The sequence below is a fragment of the Phaenicophaeus curvirostris genome, chromosome 1, assembly GCF_032191515.1.
Source record: "Phaenicophaeus curvirostris isolate KB17595 chromosome 1, BPBGC_Pcur_1.0, whole genome shotgun sequence".
NCBI classification, from domain to species: domain Eukaryota; kingdom Metazoa; phylum Chordata; class Aves; order Cuculiformes; family Cuculidae; genus Phaenicophaeus; species Phaenicophaeus curvirostris.
The window spans coordinates 98,864,892-98,888,371 of record NC_091392.1 but is presented as its reverse complement, the minus strand read 5'-3'; the positions used below and the strand labels follow the sequence as shown (position 1 = coordinate 98,888,371).

The 23,480-nt window shown below is 42.0% G+C and overlaps 1 protein-coding gene across 1 annotated transcript in view; it reads right to left on the bottom strand.

Moving 5' to 3' along the window:
- The window catches only part of PTGFRN (prostaglandin F2 receptor inhibitor), a 72,575-nt gene that overhangs the window by 31,520 nt on the left and 17,575 nt on the right, over positions 1-23,480 (bottom strand). The window contains exons 2-4 of the mRNA XM_069869724.1: positions 10,710-11,075; positions 9,436-9,855; positions 5,780-6,163 (exon numbers count right to left, since the gene is read on the bottom strand). Coding sequence (XP_069725825.1) covers positions 5,780-6,163; positions 9,436-9,855; positions 10,710-11,075 — 1,170 coding nt within the window. The remainder of the gene's footprint in view (positions 1-5,779; positions 6,164-9,435; positions 9,856-10,709; positions 11,076-23,480) is intronic.

The following is a 23,480-nucleotide window of genomic DNA, read 5'->3' as shown; positions in this document are numbered from 1 at the left end:
TGCACAGTAAATTTGTGGGCAACACAATAAATACTAAGTGGGTTAAGAATCAAAGATGCATAGATCAGAAGCGCTTCACAGTCTGAATAGAGAAGCATTTGCTGTGTGCTATGAGGCTGGAATAACTCAAGCTTGAAAAGGAGTGCCTGAAATTCATGGGTTAAGAATGGGGCTGTTGTATTAAACCTGAAATAGCTGGCTGTCCAAAGCCTAGAAGCGATAAGGCAGCCGCATGACTATTTTCTCTCAGACTACAGAGATAATAAAGAAAAAAGATTACAGCAAGAACCTCACACCACAAAGGAAATACATATTTATTTACTACTGGTAGAGTATTCTTCTGTCTTGCTGTCTACTATAATTCAGAAAAAAAGACTAGCTTTCCAACTGCTCGGCCAATACTCATCACATGGTTTTTACATTGCAAGTGTATTCAGTGCTCTATATTTATTTCTTGCTTTATGTTTTATTTGGCATTTTGCCCTCCTAGAAACAATTAACTGAAGCTATAATTGGTACAGAGAAGGCAAGCCAAGGCTAAAACTTAGACTTAGCTCACCAATCAGCCAAGATAATAAAGCATCTTAATAGAACTGCAAACTGTGTTTGCACATGCACTTTTGGACTTCAGATGCAAAGGATAAAAACAATTGTATCAAGCAAGCTGGCAGCTGCTGCTATGTCAGCTTGCAGAAAAGATCTCTCACCATTATGTGCAGTGTCCTTGCATCTAGCAAAACCAAGGTCATTAATACACACCAGACCCCAGAGTATCTAGTGATACCGATGGCGAGTTTCTGCAGTGTTAGCTAACACACAAGCATGAAAGTAATAATTACATAAGGCCATAGTACCTACTATCAGTGAACATATGTGCAGGTTTCTCTGCATTTTCAGTATAAGTAAGGCAAAATAAAAAGAAAAGGCATAGAATTCCTCTACTGCAACCAAGGCATGGATTATTAACGGTGGCCAGAACTAACTTTTGGTATATGCCTCCACATATCCTACAGCTACACTACTCTTCCTGTCTCATTCACAAAAGACTCTTCTTTCCCAAGGCCTTGTGATATACTGCTCATGCGCTACAATTTTCTTACCACTCCTCCTCCCCTTCTCCCCAAAAAGAATGCATTCAAGATCAATTAATATTTTCACAGCAACAATGGCTATGAAAGCAGAAACTCATCTCTGTTCACAAAAATAAGAAGGAAAAAGCTGCAGGAAACACAGGTTCCTAGAAAACCACTTCACGTTTGTTTTATTTGTGGGCAGGGGAAGGACTGCTAAGAAAAGAGTTCAGGTCTGACAGCACCACTCCAGATAGGCGCTTCACCCTGACAGACACTCAAACAGAGGATTTAGAAAGAATAAAAGGCTGGCTGGATAAACCTCATTCCTCCACTCTGTCAGCTGTCAAAGAACAGCCTCACTGACAGTTCAATGACTTAATACTTCAGCAGCTCTTAACTTTCATTAAGGAGGAGGAGTTGGTGAATTCTAGATGCAGTTGAAACCTCAAATGCTGAAAATTTATTCCTTTTTCCTGTGCCCTAGCAACCAAGCTTCTGCTGAAGAGTATTCTCTCCTGTTCTCAAATAATGTCAAATTGGAATGGAAAGAGTAAGGAATAGTCCTACAGGTACGAGCACTACAAGAGAGTAAACAAGCACACAATGCACGTCTGTGTACACGTGAACACGTGTGCATGTACACACATGCATATCAGTGGGACAAGAAGGGAACACTCACAAGTTGAATGTGCAACTTGAATGGCTGAATAAGGAAATGAAGACATTCATCACTGGCGCGCTTCTAGCACACATTACAAGTATACTTGGAAACAGCCACGGCTCAACTGTTCTGTACAATGTTAAAATGCAAAATTTAAAGTCATTGTTGCTGGGATTTAACCTTGTGACACAGCTATTTATTTCTGAAAACCCAGCTTCAAAGCAGTCTCTCTATATGCTACACTCATTCAGTAAATTTATGTTGCAGGAGCTCTGCCTTTGTATCTGGACAGTACCACCAGTTTCTGATGACAAGAGGCTCTGAACACTAAGAGGGTTTAGGCTTGGATACTTGCATCCAGGCAAAGCTGGGAACAAACACGGAGTACTACACCTCTACTGGTTCATTCCCACTTCACACCTACATTCATTCATACTTCCAACACAACCAATACTTTGTGAATTTTAGTAGATGGAGATACCTTACATACAGCACCCTGCAACATCATCCTGAGTTTCATTGCTTCTAAATTGAAGTAATTCTCTCCCCAAGATTAAACTAGGGGACAGGATGGATAGGCTGACATATCTAGACCTCATTTTAAAACAACAAGCTTTTTAGAAGTTTTGCTGGATTTTGATTTTTAGTATTTCATAGAATCATAGAACCTCTATGTTGGAAAAGACCTTTGAGATCATCAAGTCCAACCACACCTGTCCACTGCTAAATCATATCCCTAAGCACTTCATCTACCCACCTTTTAAGTAGCTCCATGGATGGTGACTCAATCATCTCCCTGGGTAGCTGTTCCAGCACCTGATAACCCTTTCAGTTAAGAAATTTTTCCTAATGTCCAAGCTGAACCTCCCCAGCACAGCTTGAGGCCATTCCCTCTCATTCTATCACCTACCACTTGGGAGAAGAGACCCACACCCACCTCTCTACAACCTCCTTTCAGGTAGTTGTAAACAGTGATAAGGTCTCCCCTCAGCCTCCTCTTCTCTAGGCTAAACAACCCCAGTTCCCTCAGCTGTTCCTTGTAAGACTTGTTCACCAGCCACCTCACCAGATTCATTGTCCTTCTCTGGACACACTCCAGCACCTCAATGTCCTTCTTGTAGCGAGGTCCCAAAACTTAATCTCACCAGTCCAGAGTACAGGGGGATAATCATTTCCCTGGACCAGGTGGCCATGCTGTTTCTGATACAAGCCAAGATGCCATTGGCCTTCTTGGCCACCTGGGCACACTGCTGGCTCATATTCAGCTGGCTGTCAACCAACACCCCCAGGTCCTTCTCTGCCAGGCAGCTTTCCAGCCACTCTTCCCCAAGCCTGTAGCACTGCACGGGGTTGTTGTGTCCCAAATTAAGGACTCAGCACTTGGCCTTGTTAAACCCTCATCCCATTGGCCTCATCCCATCGACCCAGCCTGTTCAGATCCCTCTGTAAGAGTCTCTCTACCCTCCAGCAGATGGACACTTCCTCCCAGCTTAGTGTCATCTGTGAACTTACTAAGGGTACATTCAATATCAATGACCTGGACGCAGGGAAAGATATTAAACAGAACCGGACCCAGCACTGAGCCCTGGGGACACCACTTGTGACCAGCCTCCAACTGTATTTAGCTCCATTTACCACCACTCTTTGGATCTGGCCATCCATGCAGTTTTTTACCCAGCAAAGTATGCACCTGTCCAGGACGGTGGCAGACAGTTTCTCAACTAGGATACTGTGAGAAACTGTGTAAAAGGCTTTACTGAAGTCCAAGCACATTACATTCACAGCCTCTCTCTCTCATCCATCAAGCATGTCACCTTTTCGTAGAACACGACCAGGTTAGCTTGGCAGGACCTGCCTTTCATAAACTCACACTGACTGGGCCTGATTACCCACTTGTCTTGCATGTGCTGTGTGATAGCACTCAAGATCACCTGTTCCATGACCTTCCCTAGCACTGAGGTCAGACTGACAGGCCTGTAGTTTCCTGGATCCTCCTTCGACTGTTATTGTAAATGAATGTAACATCTGCCAGCTTTCAGTCCAATGGAACTTCCCCAGTCAGCCAGGACTGCTGGTGGATGATGGAAAGGGGTTTGGCAAGCCCTTCTGCCAGTTACCTTAACACCCATGGGTAGATTCCATCTGGCCCCATAGACTTGTGAATGTCTAATTGGCCAAGCTCGTCTCTAACCATTCCCTCGTGGATCATGGGAGCTTTGTTCTGCTCTCCCTCCCTGTCTTCTGGCTCATGAGGCTGAGTACCCAGAGAACATCTTAAATTACTGTTAAAGATGGAGGCAAAGAATGCATTAAGTACCTCAGCCTTATCCTCATACTTTGTCACTAATGTCCCCCCTGCATCCAGTAAGGGATGGAGATTCTCCTTGGCCCTCCTTTTGCTGTTGATATATTCATTGAAAAACTTATTATCTTTCACAGAATTGGCCAATCTGAGTTCTAGTTGGGCTTTAGCCCTTCTGATTTTCTCTCCATGTAATCTCACTTTATCCCTGTTGTCCTCCTGAGATGCCTGCCCCTTCTTCCAAAAGCTCATATAACTTTCCTCTTTTTTTTCTGATATCCACCCAGATCTCCCAGCAGATGGGGATGGCTTGCTCTTGCACCACCAAGATTTCCTTCTTAAAGGGTATCCAGCCCTCTTGGGCTCCTTTGTCCTTAAGGACTCTCTCCCGTGGAACTTTATCAATCAGCTTTCTGAACAGTCCAAAGTCTGCCCTCCAGAAGTCCTAGGTGACAAGTAACTTTACTCCTCATGATATTTGCATAAAGAGAGATCTCCAAAGCTTAGGAGTTCAGCTGGGGTGACATAAAGCAAACACTTTACAATCTGCAGCATGCATAAGGGACAGTGGATTCCCAAGACAAATCTGGTTTGGAGAAGGGGTATAGGGAAAGATATTGTCAGCCTGCTCCTAAAGGCCGGGCAGGTCAGATAAGCCTGTTGAATCTCTTACCTACAGCTTCTGTTCCTCATTGAGTCAACAAGTCTTAAATGAACTATTAAACACACCTGCTTCTAACCAGCTTCTTGCAAAAAAATGTGGACATTGATGGTATTAGAGCTGTAAAATAACCAAGAACAACTAAAGGATAAAGGAAGGAGAAAATAAAGAGATCACAAAGTTTCCATTTAAGAAGATTTTTCACCCCCACTGGTGATTTAAAAGAACTTGCTACAGAAATGCTGAAGTAACATATGGAAGCCATAACTTCAAGTACACAAATAATCCTTTGCTTGTCCAAAAGGCTAAAAATCCACTGGTCTCTAGGACTGAATGATGAAAAATGCACCACACACACAGTGGGATGTTAAATATTGCAGGAAAAATATGTTTTAATGATCACTAAGCTAATCAACGCTGCTTGCACTGTTAGCCACAAGCCAGGTCTATCTCAATCCTCAGTCACACTACTCAATAGCTATATGACACAGTCTCATAAAATGGACTTCTGTGTTGAGATAGGAAAATAAAGCAGTATAAAGTCATGTTTCACTCCAAATCCATAAGTAGAACACAATCTCTCTCTAATGATTAAAACAACAGAACAAAAACCCAATAACTTTGAAAGCTATTAAGAGTAAATTATGAAGTTTCCGTTTTAAATGATTTTTATGGTATATGACAAAAACCAGCAGAAACATCTGATATCACTGTTTTCACAGCCCAGATAGAATGCCTTTTGCTGGATCAGAGATCTGCTAATGGTATGAGGAAGGTGAAAGGGGACAACATGACAACAGGGACAGATTTAGAGCCTGGAAAACAAGGCAGGCTGTTCAATGACACCAGAAAGTGGAGTGCGTAAGTGGGACATACGGTAAGGGATCCTAAATGCCTGTAATTTACAAACCCCAAACAATAGATCAGCATATTTATAGGTTAGCAAGAGAGACACCCTGCATACAGATGATAGATACAAACAAGAGAAACTTGCACAGAAGACATTCTGCAAGGTCCTCTCCCTTTTGCGATGGCATCAAGGAATACACGGTACCTTACCCATGAAGTCTGAAATCACTCACCTAATGCTGTCACCACCACACTGACTGGTGCAGATGTCCTCTCCACCACCTTATGCCAGCTCCCATTGTGCAGTGGTACCCAGACAGCTGCTTGGCAGAAGTAGTAGCCAGAGTCCTCCACATCCACGTCACGCACCAAGAGGTGATAGGAGTTCCTATCTACACGGCTCAGGCTGATGAGAGTTGAATCACTGACAACAGAATCACGGTCCATGCTCAGCAAAACCTGAGCATCTGACAAGGTATCATCAGGTGATGTAGAAAAATACCACATCACCTCAGCTTCAAAAATACCACTCCTGTCTGTTGTGATGTTGCAGGTAAGATCCAGGGAGTCTCTTTCAGTCAAAGACACATTGCTTGTTGAGATGACCACATCTAGAGCTTAGAAATAAAGAGACAAAAAAGCAAACAATTTTTTTTTAGAGTCCACTATAAGTTATCCAGGACTTCTCATTTTATTACAGAAGCTTCTGAAGTAGTTCAGTAGTCCTACTTTCAAATGCCTGTTGAATGCTGAGCTGCACAGTCTATCACAAGGGCAGTACACGTTACCAGTCAAGAAAACGTGTACAGGATTTTCCATTCTCACAGGAGGGTCAAGGGATTTTGGGACTCTCTCAGAAGGTAAAGTGTCCACTGAAATCACTAGGAAATACATTTAACTCAACTTGCTTTCTGCTGAAATGGTTCTGAGCTCCTCTGACAGAACAGATTTAGATGAGAAGCAGCCACAGCTACATATTGGAGTCCTGACTGACCTGAGGTGCGTTGCAGAGACATGAAATGGAAGCAAACAGGAGGCAGCAGTAACTGTTGACTCCTCCAGTTACTGCTGTGACCAACACACACTGGGGACTTTAAAGCAATGCCAGTAGCCACTTAAAACACATTTAAAACAAACTCCTTCACTGACCAGTGAATATCTTTAATATTCATAGCACATACAGTCACAGCCAGCATTCAAATGGGATCATCTGCATTTTGTGGGTTACCAGGCTGGCTACAGTTTTGTTAACAGAAAGCCACAGGATTGAAGTGACAAGACGAGGACTAGAAAAGCTGTTCTTAGTTACTGGTCAGAAGTGAACCAGGGGTGCTCTGTGTGCTCTGTAAACCTCACGGCAAATCAATCACCAAGTTATTTGGCCACCACATGTCTTCACTTGCTCACTCCCTCCATACTACAACATCTACAGATGAGATTTGGATCTCAGTGCAGCATCGTTCCCACAGTGTGTAATGCAGCTGCTCTTAAAGTCTTAGCTGAGGCCAGTAGACAGCACTGGCTTTTCTCAGCAGATCTATGATCAAGACCACAAGCCAGAATACAGATTCCTGCCTTAAACAGGCAGCTATATCTCTGATGCAGATTAGCGACTTCTACGTAAAACCATGTTCTACAATATAGTAGGTACCCATGTGAAACATTTTATAGGATTATCATCAAGCAAGACAGATACTGAGCAGCCAAACTGAGCAGCCACAACTATTGCCAATAAAACCAAGCAATACTCATCTCACCACTCACCACCTGATAGCACAGAGAGGTCAAACTGCACAGAAGGTAGCAAGCCCCACTCAAGTATTAAAGACAAGTCCAATGCCTGATGAGAATCTCATTGGGACTTCCCTTACGTTCTTATCATGAGATTAGAATCAGTAGGAAAGCCTAGTTAATTTAATAGACTAATACCAGAATACAAAATAAGACTCATCTGCAAGTATAAGAGCAGCATTTCTCCAAGGAACAATTCTGCCTTCATGAAATAGTGATGGGCATTCAGAATCTGGCAGTATTTGCATATAGAGGGACTCTAAGAGTACTTACTCATATGTATATTGTCAATGCTCCTTTTTTGGTTACAGACATGTCTGAAGGCCTCACTTAGCATTATATATCTATTGTGCAAAGACTATTAAAAAAACACATACAAGAACAAATCGAGCCCAAAGATGTCGTGATTTTAGGAGATAAAAGTGATGGGCAAGTAGATAGGAGAACAACAAAAGGGGAAAAAAAAAAACCCACAGGTTACACAAGTATCCTGTGCACGACTCTTTCATTAGATATATTAATTCATCTTTGGCAGGCGGGGGTATTTTGATTTGGGGTTTTTTTAATTTTGTTTCTACAAATTTAACCCCACATTTTACAGTAGGCGAGAATGAGGGAAGTGCAGCAGCCAGGCATACTGTTTACAACTCGAGTTCATTTTATCATGCAAGTGCAGAAGGCTCAGATGTCAGCACAAGGGCTCTTCAAGTCCTACTACAGGATGTGTGGGCAAAAATTTCTACAACATTTTGTTGGAGAATAACCTATCCCATTTAGCATAACTTGAAAAAAAAGCCTTCATGCCTCTGACAAAGTGGCAGTGCTATCAGTAACAGAGCGAAATATGAAGGCAAAACACCCCAAACAAAAATGCATACCCAAACCACATCAAAAAACTGCACTACTACTGACCCTGGCAATCCTCACCCTGTTTTCAGCCACTGATTAAATCCCACCTACTTAAACAAATCTCTTCAAAAGGGTGTCAAAATAGAGAGTTACAGCTCTTAATTAAGCAAGCCCTGCCTCGGCAAAGTGCACCAGTAACGTTTACTGTGTAAAATACATCCTAAAAAAAGGGGGACAATTTGATCCTGTCAGATTTCACAGGCTAGGTTGCACAAGGACACTAAAACTACATCCAAATGAGCTACCCCCCCAAAAAAAAATTTTTAAAAATCAGCAGTTCTGGATTCCCTCTATAGTGATTAAAGGATTACAAAAAAAGAAAAGACATCCTTACTGCCTAAATATTTCTAAAATATCACCATAATCTCACATTTCTGAGGGACCATCATCGCCTGTTTTTTCACCTATTGAGTGACAAAATGCATCAACCCCCCTGCTTTCCCTCCTTCAACTAGCAGTGGTGATGCTAATACAATTAACAACTTGGTGCATCTACTCCTGAAATCTATATGGACAGGAATATCTGGATATCCTCAGCACAGCACTATATGTATTTTTGTCTCCTTAAACACATCATTGGGTGCCTGACTAACAGAACCATTACTGTCCTAGACTCCTGCCAACCAACTGGAGCAATCAGACCAGTGATTAAAAATTGGTCATGTTAAATCATCGCTGCCTTCATCCTTTATCTTCTTTCTATGCTATTTTTTATAAACAACCTACAGAAAAGATTCACATCTGTCACTGAATCACAATCCACTTTTACAGGGGAAGTGCAGCTTTTTAGTGCTATGGGACAACCCTATGTCAATGAAAGAGCAGAGGGAAGGTTTGGGGTGCTCAGGGGTTAAATACAATATTTATTTAAGAAACATGAAAACCAGAAGCAAACTGAAGCGAACTAAGGATGAGACAAAATCCAGGTCTAAGCATCTAAGATGTTCCAGTCAATCCTTCCATGCCATCATCCCCATTCCCCTCAAAATAAAAGCTAGAAAACGCTTAGCTTAATTTTTCTATCAACTCAGATGTAAAAAGGCTACCTAGCCAAACAACACCTGAGGTTCTCCTGGAATATACTCTCATTTAATTCAGCTTATAAAATTTCTGCTTTCAAAGTATCACAGTCTCAACATAGCACTGCCGTAGCTACAAGCTAGGACCCCAGCCCATCAGTAACACTCACCAGTCCGTTGGATTGCCACATTTGCTATTTCCACGCTCTTCTCCTGAATCTTCTGCCATGAGCTATCTGCCCCTCTCACCCACTCGCTCACAAGACACCTGTAGGCACCTCCATCCACTGATGAGGCCTGGGATACAGATAACCGATAGGTGTCGTTTGCTCCTGTGTCCAAGCGGATATCTCCGTTACGGTAGCGCTCTTCATAGCCAGGACCTGGCTGGAATTTGCCCTCATGAGTCAGAGATAGGATGTCCCGCCAAGACAATCCGCTTCTGATCTGCCAAGTCACATGCAGATGAGTATGCTCTGGTGAGGTGGTAATTGCTGAACAGCGCAACTTGAAGGAGTCACCCTCAGACAGCCTGAGAGATGTTGAGGACCGTGCTTTTGAACCACTCACCGATAAGCCATCAGAAATCACTGTTCAAGTGAAGAAAAGACCAAAAGACACAAGCATCATAAAACAGAAGCAAGAAGAAAACATCCACACTGACCTGTTCAGATATAAAGCAGTAAAATATCACAGAGCAATGCTGGCCAATAATTCCTCCTTCCCCATATATATTCCAGGAACAATGAAATTCAGCTGAAAATCCATTAAAGGAAGCGTTCCACTTTAAACAAGCCAAGACAAACATTCAGATTCATTTATCCTTCTCCTTGCTTTAGTTTCTCATACAAACGTCATCATTCTGACTATTCCCATCTCCATAATCATCTTGATTTTCATGGGAGTAAAACATAAGACACTTGAAAAAAAAAATAGTCTCCCAAATTATTACTGAAAAAATCTAAATGAGAGAGAAAAGCTAGGACATGACTGCACTATCAACATTCAAAACGGGGAAAGGAAGATTTCCTCCTTCATACAGAAAGATCCCTAAATGACAATAAGTAAGAGAGAGAAGACAGGCTGTGTTTTTTACCTGAAGTCAGCCTCTCTACCCAGAGGCTTAGGGACATTAAATATTTGTAGACATCTTCAGAAAATTCACTGCTTAGTTTTCCCATTTTTATTTACATGTTTACTAGACAGAAAAAAGGAAAGTAGTGTTTATAGTAAACAGTCTGTCTTTGCTTCTTCACCTCACTTGCCTTTGCTATCATGCCTCCCAATTTTTAATTTTGGCTTTAGAAGAATTAAAAACAAACAGGGAGAAGGAAAAAAAAATAATCACAATGCTCATAAGCAACAGAAAGTCAACATTCTTAAGGGTACATCTATAATCAATACCAAAAACAAATTTAAAGCACACCTCACTCTTCAGAAATACCTTTCACTTGGACCTCTGCATCATAATTTCCCTGAACGGTGGCATCAGTGCTGGGCGTGGAGCATTTGTATGTCCCTTGGTCAGTTGGCTGGATGTTTTTAATCACAAGTTCCACAGCATCGTTGCTGCTCCGTCTCAGTTTGATATCCCCTTGGCCCACACGTTTTTGGTACTCCTCAGAGGTGAATGTAGAATCCCAGGTACTCACTATCCGCATGAAGTCGGTCTCCCGGGAGAACTCCCAGTCAAAGTTCTGTTCACTGGGTCCATCATAATCACTAACACTGCAAGGGATCGTCACCTCCGTGCCCATGACTCGAATAAGAGGGCCTTTGGGCACCCTCACAACACGCCCTCTGCAGAAAGCTAGGCAGAAGAATAAAAAGAGAAAACACACAGTTAAAGGAATTACCAGTATAGGCTTCGATCAAACAAAAATTGAAATAGAATAAGGTTGGGCACCACACTTTGCAGAAAGCTAGAACTAGTAAGAGCAATATTTTCCATTAATATTTAATATCACTGGAGCAAAAGCCCCTAAACACACCATTTTTAGCAAGGGCAAACTTTGTTTCATTGCTTATTTAGTAACATATTAGGTAACAAAAGAGGGAGAGAGATAGAAATTGTAAGGAGGTAACAAAAAAAAAAAAAAGGAGGTGAGAACTAGCCATAGTGCAATGGATAGCAGTTCCTCTACAACAAGCCAAATGCTAGGGAAGACACCTAGACAACACTAATAAGTGGTTTTCATTACTACAAAAATGCATATTTTATCTCCACTTACAGTTCAGCAAACAGCTGAACCAAGGACTGACATTGACTTTACTTCCCTAGCTCATAGCTCACAGTATGTTTTTCATTTTGCAGGCTGTTCACTAAGTTTAGCCATAATAGTCCATTTCCCTCATTGCCACAACCTTCTGTACCCATAATTAATACTTCATTAAACTTCTTTGTAATGCAGACTGGGGTTAATCTCTTACCCCTTATATCCCTCTCTGAAGACCATACCTGAGCAAGTGATTGATTAGTCCTAATAAGGAAGCTGGACTTTTCTGTACCATTCACATGTGAATCAAAAAGAAAAACCTCCATTGCCAATGTATTGTTCCCCGACCATGTATGTTTAAGAACATCTTTCTAAACAAGCACCATATGGTAAAATCATTGATACAGAAAAATAACCAACAAAAATACAGAAAGCTGCAGGGCTTCAATGTATTTCCTCACTCGGTCTTAAGCTGCAGCCCCATTCAATCCTTCAACTTATCTTCTTACAAGTAGTAAGAGCAGCAGGTAAGCTTTAAAGCACCATGTGACAGCCAAACTAGCTTCCAGCAGACCAATGTGAGAAGTCAGCTCAGGATTCTGATTGAGGGCACTCCTCAGATGCTGACATCTCTCTAGAAAATGCTCTCCTGTAACACTAAAACAAGCAGACAACACTGTTCTGCACGTGCCTTCAGCAGCAGACCCACATACCATGCACTGCACTAATCCAATCTAGAGGTGAGGAAGGCATGACTAATGTGCCAAGCGCTGCACATTTTGTTTGAGGTTAGCACCTCTCAGTTTCTCTTCTTCCAAGGTCACTAAAGACCCTTTGACATTAAATGAAGGTAGGGGGTGAATAGTACCTTCATCAAGAGAGGGCAGGTCAAAGGAAAAGATAGGGGGCACAGGGACTCCTCAACAGATCTGTGGAGTCTGTACCCTATTGCTATAAAGCAATGACTTCTCACAGAAGCAGCCCCAGAAGGAATTCCAGTTTAACACAAAGTTGAAAGGAGGGCAGTGGAACAGGCTGTGGGAGAGAAAAGGGACAGCCTGTAGCAGTTAAAATGTTGTACTTTACAAACAATAACATTTGTTACTGCTAAGATAAATCAGGAGTTTCCTAAGGCAGGAGCATACAGAGACAGCATCACAATAGAAAAGAATAAGAACTTACTGCAGAGCATCTGCCCACAGGTAAAGAGGAACATGCACAGGGCTGACACTCCAAGGGTGAGCTGCCCTTCTAGGTGACCCAGGAGGCTCAGTATCAAGCAAGCTGTGAACTCAGGATTCTGTTTTTTTGTCCTGCAGCAGTCAACAGCAAAAGCATCACTAACTACTAAACAAGGTGTTATGTTCCTTGCTATGCATTAGGGATTAACGTTTCATGAAGCTGCAGCAGAAGGCACAGAGCTACAGGCACTGATATTGGCAAGATGCAAGCTCCATTTTACGCTAGCAGATAAACAAGGCGCTTTTACAAAGATTTTATTCTTGCAGTGTCCTGCATTACTTGCATACACTGCTTCCATCTTCCCAGAGCAATGGAAGTTCAGCTTTTGTTATATGAGAGCTTTAAACTCTAAATTTGTTGGAAACACTTATTTTTCATGACATCTAACATATTTCACTGTTAATAAAAGGTGACATCCTTAATGAATTCACTTGAATTCCATTTAACTGTAGAACATACGGAGTAAGGTAGAACAGCCTATACACTAGTGACAGAAAACAACAGAACTTTTGACAATTCAGTATGGTGTCAGTGATACTGAAAAAAAAGCATATTTAGTAGGAACTCAATAACTGGCTCTGTATCATAAACTGCAGTGCTGAGCATCAGCCCTGCTGGAGCACAAGATTAATTGCCTAAATGCAAATCTTTATTTTTTCAGTCAACAGACCACCAAATGAAATTCCAAGGAACCCCTGTAAGGAGGTCAGTAATCAAGTACAAGGGATGGGACTTACTCTTTGGCGTCATTAGACAGGTGACAGGAGTACAAGGCTACACTAGTCCTTTAGCAGGGCTAGGCTAGAAATATCCAAAAAGTAGGGCAACCTTTGTGGTTGTTTGTCAAGTACTTTATAAGAGGATTCTCCCAAGGGAATACATGAAATATTCCACCGGGAACACAGGCAAAGCGTGGCTCAAGGTAGAATAATAAACAGGGGGCTGCCATATTAATAGTACAGAGACAAGATAGCCCAGACATAGCCAAGGCAGCTTTCAGCTAGTATTTGTTCTCTAGCAATAATCCATGAAATACTTCAATTAATTTGTCCCATCACCTAGACGCACCATCTAATTGCTGTCACTACATGAAATCCTTTCAAAGAGAATAACAAAAGTATTTGACTGAACAGATAGACTGTGAAGTCAATTCGAGTACATTAAATAGCGATCTGTCATTTTTAGGCTAACCAAGAAAACAAGGCAGCAAAATTGTGCAGGATCTACAGAACAGGTGGTCTGCTTAAACTCTCAACAAGCTACACAAGCCCTCAAGGAAAGAGCTGGTGAGGATTTCCTCTTTCATTAAGGACATTACTATAAATGAGGGAAATCTTCTAGGAGCTTCATCTTCACATAGGTTCTGCATCTACATATCGTTTATGAAAGAACGAGATGAGAGGTAATCTGCAGAGTTGCCCGCAAGGCTGAGAAAGTATTCTCATTGCAAAGAACACACTTCTGCTTCAGCACTCTTACACAAGGTGTTTCCTCCAGCCTGCACTAGACAGCTCCATCTAATAAGAAAACATGTTCCCTTAGCAGCTCAGAGATGGAGGTCGACTCTCCACGCCTGCTATCCAAAGAAAATGCAATGTGACATGCAGTAGGAAGCCAATTAAATCCAAAAAAGTAAGAGCTGAAGAACGAGTAAATTGGCTCAGACTAAGCACTTGAGCCTCTGCATCAGAAAGACTTAGAACACACAGTCCAGCAACTCAACTAAGGCAGTCATGGGAGACACAGTGACAACTTTGCTGATGCCTTTCATCTCCAAAGAGCGTTCCGAACAAAAGGTTGTTTCATTTGCCAACTAAACATTACCGTGTCTGTGAAGAAAATACAGCGGCCCTTTAAGTTCACAACAGTTTATGACAGAAAAAAAATACCACAGCCAACTTTGCAAACGGTGGTAACAATTTTCCCTCCTTGAACTCCTCCATTTATTTTCAACCCAGGCATCACTTTGCTGCAGCACTGTGTAAATAAGGGGGTTGAGCAGGGACAACCCTTCTTGTGCCACACTAGAGAATAAGCAAAGGATTCCCCACAATTAAAGCTGAGTACTCTGCCTGCTATTTCTATCAAAATCCCAAATCTCCCACTTCCATCCTGCACTGCGTAACTACAGTGTTTGCAATACATTAAGCCTTTCCACAAAATGGAGGGGGGAAAAAAGATTTTATTTTTGCATTTTTTTTTGTCCCACCAGAGAATGTGTCCACACAAATCACCTTCCTCAGTTCTGAAAGAGAACTGAGCAGATTCTCGCCAGGAGGCATTCAGTGACTTTCCCTAGCGGGCAGGCAGGTGAAAGGACAGACAGTATGCCACATATTCACAAGCTCTTCTCTTGGGAAGGAGAACCAAAGCATATCAGCATGGGAGATTATAATCTTTATCTCCAAACTTCCTCTTTTCTTCTTGCCTTTCCTCCCAGCTCTAATTACCATCAGGCTGCTCCACATCAAAAACATAATTGAACAAACGAGTTGTAACGAGAGAACGAACAAGTTGTAACAAACATGCCTTCAATGTTTGAAAACCATTCAATACTGTTACTGCAATTATCACTTTTTAAATACAAAACATTATTTTCCTAGAAAGTAGCACATTTACACAAGCAGCATGTTGCTTTGGGATTTCACCCTGGTTTTAAATGCAGCAATTACATTTTCTACCCTGCATTGTATATGCATGCATCATGGTTTAGCCCCAGCTGGCAACTAAGTACCACACAGCTGTTCATTCATTCCAATCCCGAGCAGGGTCAGGGAAAAAGAACTGGAAGGGTAAAAGTGAGGATACTCATGGGTTGAGATAAGAACAGTTTCATAATCGAAATATAATAAATTCAAATGAACAGAAAAATAACAAAGAGAAATAAAACCCAAGACAGACAAGTGATGCAAATCAAATCAATTGCTCACTGTCAACTGACTGATGCCCAGCCAGTCCCCGAGCAGTGGCCCCACAGCCAATCTTCGCTTGGTTTGATTGCTGAGCATGATGTCATATGGTGTGCAATATCTCTTTGGTCAGCTGGGATCAGCTGTCCTGGCTTTATTCCTTTCCAGCTTCTTGTGCACCCCCTACTCTGCTCACTGGTGGGTTGGTGTGAGAAGCAGAAAAGGCTTTGACTCAATGTAAGCGCTGCTCAGCAGTAACTAAAACATCCCTGCATCATCAACACTGTTTCCAGCGCATATCCAAAATATAGCTACATACTAGCTACTAATAAGAAAATTACCTCTACTTTAGCCAAAACCAATACAGTATGATGGGAAGAGTCAGAGAGATTAAGCAGAATCAAATTAACGCCTTTGAGTATCAGAAATACAGCTAACTAGTGAAATCTCTTTACTGGTCTCAAAAAGAAAAGAAAAAGAATCCTAAATAAATGAGATCCTTTACTATTCCTGCTTAACACAGGACATCACATTCTTCTTTCCAGTGCAGAAAAACACACATCAGGGGTCAGGATCTATGCTCCGAACCCTTGCTGTGCTCTTAGTAGGCTCTTGCTACTCTTTCAAATTACAAAATTCAGACCACCCTAATAAGCAGAATCAACCAGCATCTTACAACCAGACAGCTTGTACAGGGAGGGAAGACAGGTTTCATTCTAAAGAGACCAAATTTAATTCCTTATGTTGAAGCTGTAATCACCACAATAGCCTGGAATCATTTGAAGCATGCAGGGCTCCCTCCATACCTCGCAAGCCAACGGTACCATTACACTTTCCTGACTGCAATACTCCCTACCTAAAAAAAGACCCGATAGATTTTTATGGTTTGAAAGATCTGCAGCATATCATCTGAAGATATCAGAGAAAAGCGAATGAAAAAGTCCATGAGAGAGACATTTGTGTTCTTTCCCAGGCGGCCAGGATTCTTTTTTTAGATAATGTAGAGCTCTTATCAGAAGGAATTAGCCTGGGTGTAATTGCTTAAAACCCATTATCTCTATCAGGATGAAAAAACGCATACTGCATCTTAAATAAGGCCTCAGAAATGCTATGAAACTGCAAGGCTGTTGGACTGCTCTGTTCTCCACACCATCTGAGATATCCTAGAAAAGCCACATCTCCAACATGGGGTGAAAAAGCTAGCACCTTCCCAGATGGATTCTGTTTTAACATGTGGATTAAGATTCACATAAAAGAATTAAAACAGCATATTTTGTGCTGCACAGTAATGACCTGACGTCTTCCTCATTCATTACCCACCACCCCCAAGAAAAATGATTTCAAATGCACCTAAGCAAACCACAAGGCTTTCACTAGGACAGAGTTCTTAGTTATCACAGAACCACAGAATAGTTGGGGTAAGAAGGGACCTTTTAAGAACATCTAATTCCACCCATTTGCTGTAGGCAAGGTCATCTTCCACTAGCCTAGGTTGTTTGAAGTTCCAGCCAATTAGACACTGAACGTTTCCAGTCACGGAACATCCACAACTCCTCTTCAGGCAACCTCTTCCAGTGGCTCACTACCATCATCGTAAAGAGCTTTCTTAGGTCCAGTCTAAACCTACCTTCTTTCAGCTTAAAATCACTGCCCCTTGTCCTGTCACTACAGGCTTTGATAAAAAGTTTCTCTCCAGCTTTGTTATAAGCCTTCTTTAAGTACTGGAAAGACTACAATAAAGTCTCACTGGAGCCTTCTCTTCTCCAGGCTGAACAATTTCAACTCTCCCAGCCTTTCTCCCTAAGAGAGCTGGCCACAGTTCTTATGATGCAGCCCAGGATATGTTTGGTTTTCTGGTTTGTAAGCGCACACTGTTGGCTCATGTCAAGCTTCTCATCCACTACCATCCCCAAGTCCTTCTCTGCAGGGCTTCTCTCAACCCATTCATGCATCAGCCTGTACTCATATTGGAGACTGCCCCATTTCAGGTGTAAGACCTCGCACTTGGCCTTGTTGAATCTCATGAGGTTCACATAGGTCCACTCCTCAAGCCTGTCAGGTCCCTCTGGATGGCATCCCTTCCCTCTAACAAATCAATCACACTACTCAGCTTGGTGTTGTCCACAAACTTGCTCTGGGTGCACTCCGTCCCGTTTACGTTGTTCATCTAAATACTGAATAGTACCAGTCTTAATACAGACCCTTGAGGGACATCCTTTTTATTCATCTTCATTTCAACACTGAGCTGTTGACTGCAAGTCTTCAGATGCAGCAAATCAATTCCTTATCTGTTGAACAGTCCACCGACCAACTCAATCTTTCTCCAACTTAGTGTCAAAGGCCTTACAGAAGTCAAGGAGGATGACATCAGTTGCTCTTTCCTCATCCACCAATGCAATCACTCCATTATAGAGGACCACCAGATTAGTCAAGCAGTTATGTTACGTTATGGTGCATCTTTCGATTTCCAGGAGACCTTCTGCATAGCTGTTAGATGTTTGCTGCCCTATACGGCTTCTTACCCAAGCTCTCTCTGCCATCGATGGAGGGAAACTCTCTCAAAAACTTCTTGCCTGTTGCTGTTTGTAGTTAGAGACTAGGGAGACAACCACCTGAGCTCAGCAGAAAAATGAAATATATTTTCCATACTTCTACCCCACCCATTTCTAAGAAATTTTTAAAAAAATAAATAAAAAAAACCCACCTCCTGTCAAAAACACCCTCCACTCTCACTCTAAATACACAAAATGCACCAGCACAATGGGCCAGATGAGTATCCAGTGAGTTAGATCCAATCTGTTCTACGTGACACAAGCATCTGGATGACATCACTTCGGATAAATGTATAGTAATCGGCACATTCTGATCTGGAAACAGCAGTCAGAAGGCCTTGTCTAAAAAGACAGGGACTACAAGAGAATAATACTTCACCATATAAAATACACCGTATCACTGCAGATTGCCACCCAAAAAAACCCATTCTGTAAAAACTCCACTGAACTGCCCCACAAGCAGGAAAATCTCCTTCCTCTGCCATGTCTCTCTGCTAAGGCAATTGCAACAGGCAGAATTGTCTCTCATCTCTTGGGCTATCAGCAATAAAATGCTATTCAACTGCTCAGCTCCACCTGTTTGAAGACCAGCTGGCTGGCATCTCTTTCACCAAAGCACACAATTTATTTCAATTGTCTGCCAAAACAAATCACACGAATCTGCCATAAGCGCTTCCATGGATCATTCCTGCTGCAATACAAGAAGAGACCTGTAAACTACAGCAGAAGCTGTAAAGGCAGAATCCAGGTTGCATATGCAGTACTAATTAGAGCTTAAAACCCTACCGCCAGCTACTGACGGCATAGATCCCACTGTGTGCCACTGCTTCCCAGTCATGGGGAGAGGTATGCCACTGGAAGGCAGAGCAAGGCATACAGCAGGTAGCGGGGAAAGGAGGAGCCACATAAATTATTCCCAGCTCCACAAAGCAGAAGGCTAGTTTGTCAAACAGAGTGGCCATTGGCAAGCAAAGAACTGTGGCACCACTGGTCCAAACAAAACATGCATCTAACAGGCAGAGATAGTACTACAGACGGTATTTTAGACTCCTCTGGATGTCAAACAAGTCCATCACATAAGATCTCCTATTTCCTTTCCATACCACTGCCTGACAGTTGAGGATAAAAGGCTGTTATCTAAATAATTACTTTTGTTAAGTCTCCAAAAATGCAGCTGGAAGCAAAAACGGAAGGACAGGAAAACACAATGAAATGCAAGAGTCAACATGCTGCTTCTTCTTGAGTCTCACCTGAAATACCTGTCCTGCTAACAAGGTTCATTTACTTTCCTCCAAACAGTCTTGCAGAACCCCATCTTTACACTAGTTTGCCAGAGCAGCCCACTTAGACTACCTGGTGACATATGACCCAAAAAGTCCAGGTACTTCGGAAGTGGTATTTAGACTGCGACATCAAGACACATGATTTTCTGTTGTTCTGCCTCACAAGCAATTTGCATTGCCAGAGGAGAGGTTCAATATGTTACATTTTAAGAAAAACAGTTGACAAAGCAGTAAAGCCCATAATTCAAAGCTGAAGAGCTAGCACAGTAGGAAGGAAGGCTGCACGTATTTGTAGAAATCCTGTATCTAAAGCATCTCCTCATTTTCTTTAGTGGAGAGGAATGATACAGGTTAAAAACTGTAATACTCATTTTAATTCAAGAGGAGTGCATACATTTTTTAAAAAGTCCTCGAACTGGAATATGCAGAATTAAAAAAAGTGCTGTTCTGCAACATGATTAACTTGAACTTATCTGTTATCTTAAATCTTTTGCAAAGCAGTTGGAACTGAGCAGAACAGTCCAAATCCATTTGCTCTATACTGCTCTATGTGGAATGCAGCACATCACCAGGATGAAACTGAACATTTTTTGGATTTAAATGGAGAAAACAATCAGAATAGAATGAATCATTTCTAAATCAGCATCTACATTAACTAAGATCATACACCGGTGTGAAAATTTAAGACAAGACAAAAAACCTAAATCCCAGACAAAATCATGCTAAACCATAAAAGCTAATGCATATTTCAGCCAGCATGATTTTGAAAACACCTAGCATAGCTGAGAAAGCTGGAAAGCTAGGAAGGGAAAAGTATTTTTCATAGAATCATAAAACAGTTTGGGTTGGAATGAACCTTAAACATCATCCAGTACCAACCCCTCTCCCATTGGCAGGGACACCTCCCACTAGATCAGGTTGGTCGAAGTTTCATCTAACCTGGCCTCGAACAACTCCAGGGATGAGGCTTCCACGGCTTCTCTGGGCAACCTGTTCCAGTGCCTCACCACCCTCACAGGAAAAAACTTCTTCATAGCATCTAACCTAAATCTCCCCTCTTTCAGCTTAAAATCATTCTCCTTTGTCCTATCCTGCACTCCCTGATAAAGAACTCCTCCCCAGCTTTCCTGTAGCCCTCTTGAGGTACTGGAAGGCTGCTCTATGGTCTCCCTGGAGCCTTCCCTTCTCCAGACTGAACAACCCCAACTCTTCCAGCCTGTCCTCGTGGGTGAGCTGCTCCAGCCCTTGGATCATTTTTGCGGCCCTCGTCTGGACTCGCTCTAACCAGAAGTATTTTTCAAAAGACTTTTCAAAAAACTTTTTTAAAAACGTGTATACAGCAATATCCATGTGTTTCATAAATCTATAATTTCCCAAATTATACATTTAGAAAAGGAAATCCAGGAACTCACCCTCCTCCCCCCTTTTCAGTATCATCACCCTCTTTTCCTCCCAGAGCAGCAGGTATTTATTTTTATTGATATGAAGCAATCATTTGTTTTCCAGGTTATCTTTAGTACTAGGTAATATCCAAGAAACACTCAAAATGCTTTCAAATATAATAAATGCTGAATCCAGCAGTCTTTCACTTTTCATTGATATACTGAAAAAAAAAAAAAGCAAATCAAAACCCCACCAACAGCTGTTCAGGGTTTTGTTGTGTGGTGTTAGTATCTTGGCTGTTCTCTGTGCTTTGTCTTTGTGTGCTTTCTTTTCTTTGGTGCTTTTTTTGATCAAGAGTGTGTGTGTGTGCGTGCACGTTTGGGTTTGCAGGGAGTTGGGGAAGAAGAGGGTGGTGGTGTTTATTTAGGTGCTTTTACCTGCTTAAATTTGGTGGCATTCCCGCAATTTAACCCAATACCCCACCCATAACAGACAAAGTCATGTCTAAAGCCAAATGGAGTCTAAATGGGATTGCAAAATGCTTTCATAATCCAGATTTTATTAATCTTAACCTCCACTTCCCAAAAAATTGGGTTTGGGGATCACTTCAAATCTCAGTACCCAGAGACTAGTTTCCCAGTAAGCATTTCACTGGATGAGTGAAGATCGTGGAGGCTTCAAAACCAGCAAAATAGCAAAGTCCAATTACAGAAGTCAGCAGCCACAACACCGAACAACCCAACACGTCAGGCTCTCAGATTTTCTGGAAGGGATCCTGAAGGGCAGCTTCACTCTGTTGGCATTTGCTGTTGTGAGAGATAACGGAAGGAAGTGGCTGGGCAGCAAGGCTGCTGGAATTGCTTAACAGGGCAGCAAATGGTACTGGCCCATCTTGGCTCCACGCCTGACAATTGATTTGCAGCCATATGAGCCAGTGGAGGAATGGATCTCAGTATTTATAGAGTAATCCTTTTTGTCTGTAATTTAATTATCTAGCAGTCCCATCTTCACCATAAATAATCTCCAAGCAAGTGGCCACATTAAAAATGCCAACAACAGATGCACACAGAATGGGTGTTACAGCATGGGAATGAATGCCTGTGCTTCGTCGGCACATGCAGGTAAGTGCAGTAGCACAGCTATTGTCAGCTCTTTGGCTGCAGAAGGTCTACTTGGACAGATTAACTGACTAGACCAATCTCATGCAGTAAAACAGAAGCAGTTAGGAATAGATCACAGGCATTCCTGGTTTCAGGCTTAGTGCTCACTTCATTGTATTGCACTGTTTCTTTACATAAAGATGAAAAGACAAAGATACCTACAGCTAGGCAAAGAAGAAGTAAGCAAATGCAAAGCAAGCAGTTAGCTTCTGCTCTCAACTGGCGCCCCCATAGCTCAGAAGTCCCCCAAGGACTTCATGTGGGCACCTACACCACCACCATATACATACTACTGTCTACAACCTGGAAAACCAGACACTAATGTTTTCAAACCCCTTCTCTCAAAGCCCATATATCCAATTAGCACTTGAAAGCCAATTTCAGGTCACACAGAGCAATACTGTTTAGTATGCTAATCTCTATGGAGCCTGCAGGTTAGAAGCACAGGTATTTTTCTCCTCGACAAGAAGGAACTGTACGCATGCGTGCACACACAAAGTATGATTTAAGAGACATCAGGGCTCTTCCTCCTTTAATACAAGATTTACATAACTAATTCTGTAATTGAGAACAGGACTGCAAGGTATTTACAGTACTTGTTGCTGGCTGATCTTTTGTTATTTGCTACGGCACTGCTGATGAGAAACTCTTGCCCCAGAAAAGACAGCTAGTCTGGTCTCCGGTATTAAAAAAAAGTAGACACGGGAAATTACCCTGTTTCAGAAAAAGACATTTTTCATTATGGTATTTTTGCCCTCTTGCAAAGGAGAAGGTCAGTGGTACACAATGGGCAAGAGGAGGAAAGAGGCCCACATAAGATGAGAGGTCAAGGACATTAAACTACATCTAGAAGGCACACAGGAATTCCAGTCAAGGTTTTTAAGGAGGTCTGTGTAACCTCCCCCCCCCAGACTGTTAAATAAAATTACCCCCAGATGGGTTTACAAAACAGCTGGCTTTAAAAACAGGCATGCCACAGCACTTCATTATTTGCAAGAGACAAATACCAACACAGATAGTTCTGAAGACACAGCAAAAAGCTTCACAAACAACATTCAAACTAATCTGGTTGGTTGCATTAAGACTCAAGAAAATTGAGAATAAGGTAGATCAGTAGATGGAACTCAAGTTGGCCTGCTTTTTTACTTCACTAATATTTAAAAAGCAGAAAAGCTTATCTCCCATCATATAGAGATTTGAGACTAGCACAACTGTCTACTTTAGCACCTAGCACAGCCCAAAAGAGGAAAAGGCTGCAGAGAGCCGTTGGTGATTCTTGGGGCAGAAGCCCTAAAAATCATACTATGCAGGGGGTTTGTACTGGACCAAGTTCAGTGTCACAGACCAAAGACCCATCGGCACCCAAAACACAGCACATACACTACTAGAGTGAAACTTCTAGTTCAGTTATATCCAAAGGCATCCTAATTGTACACTCAGATTGCTTCCCAGTAAAGAGCAGTATGCAGA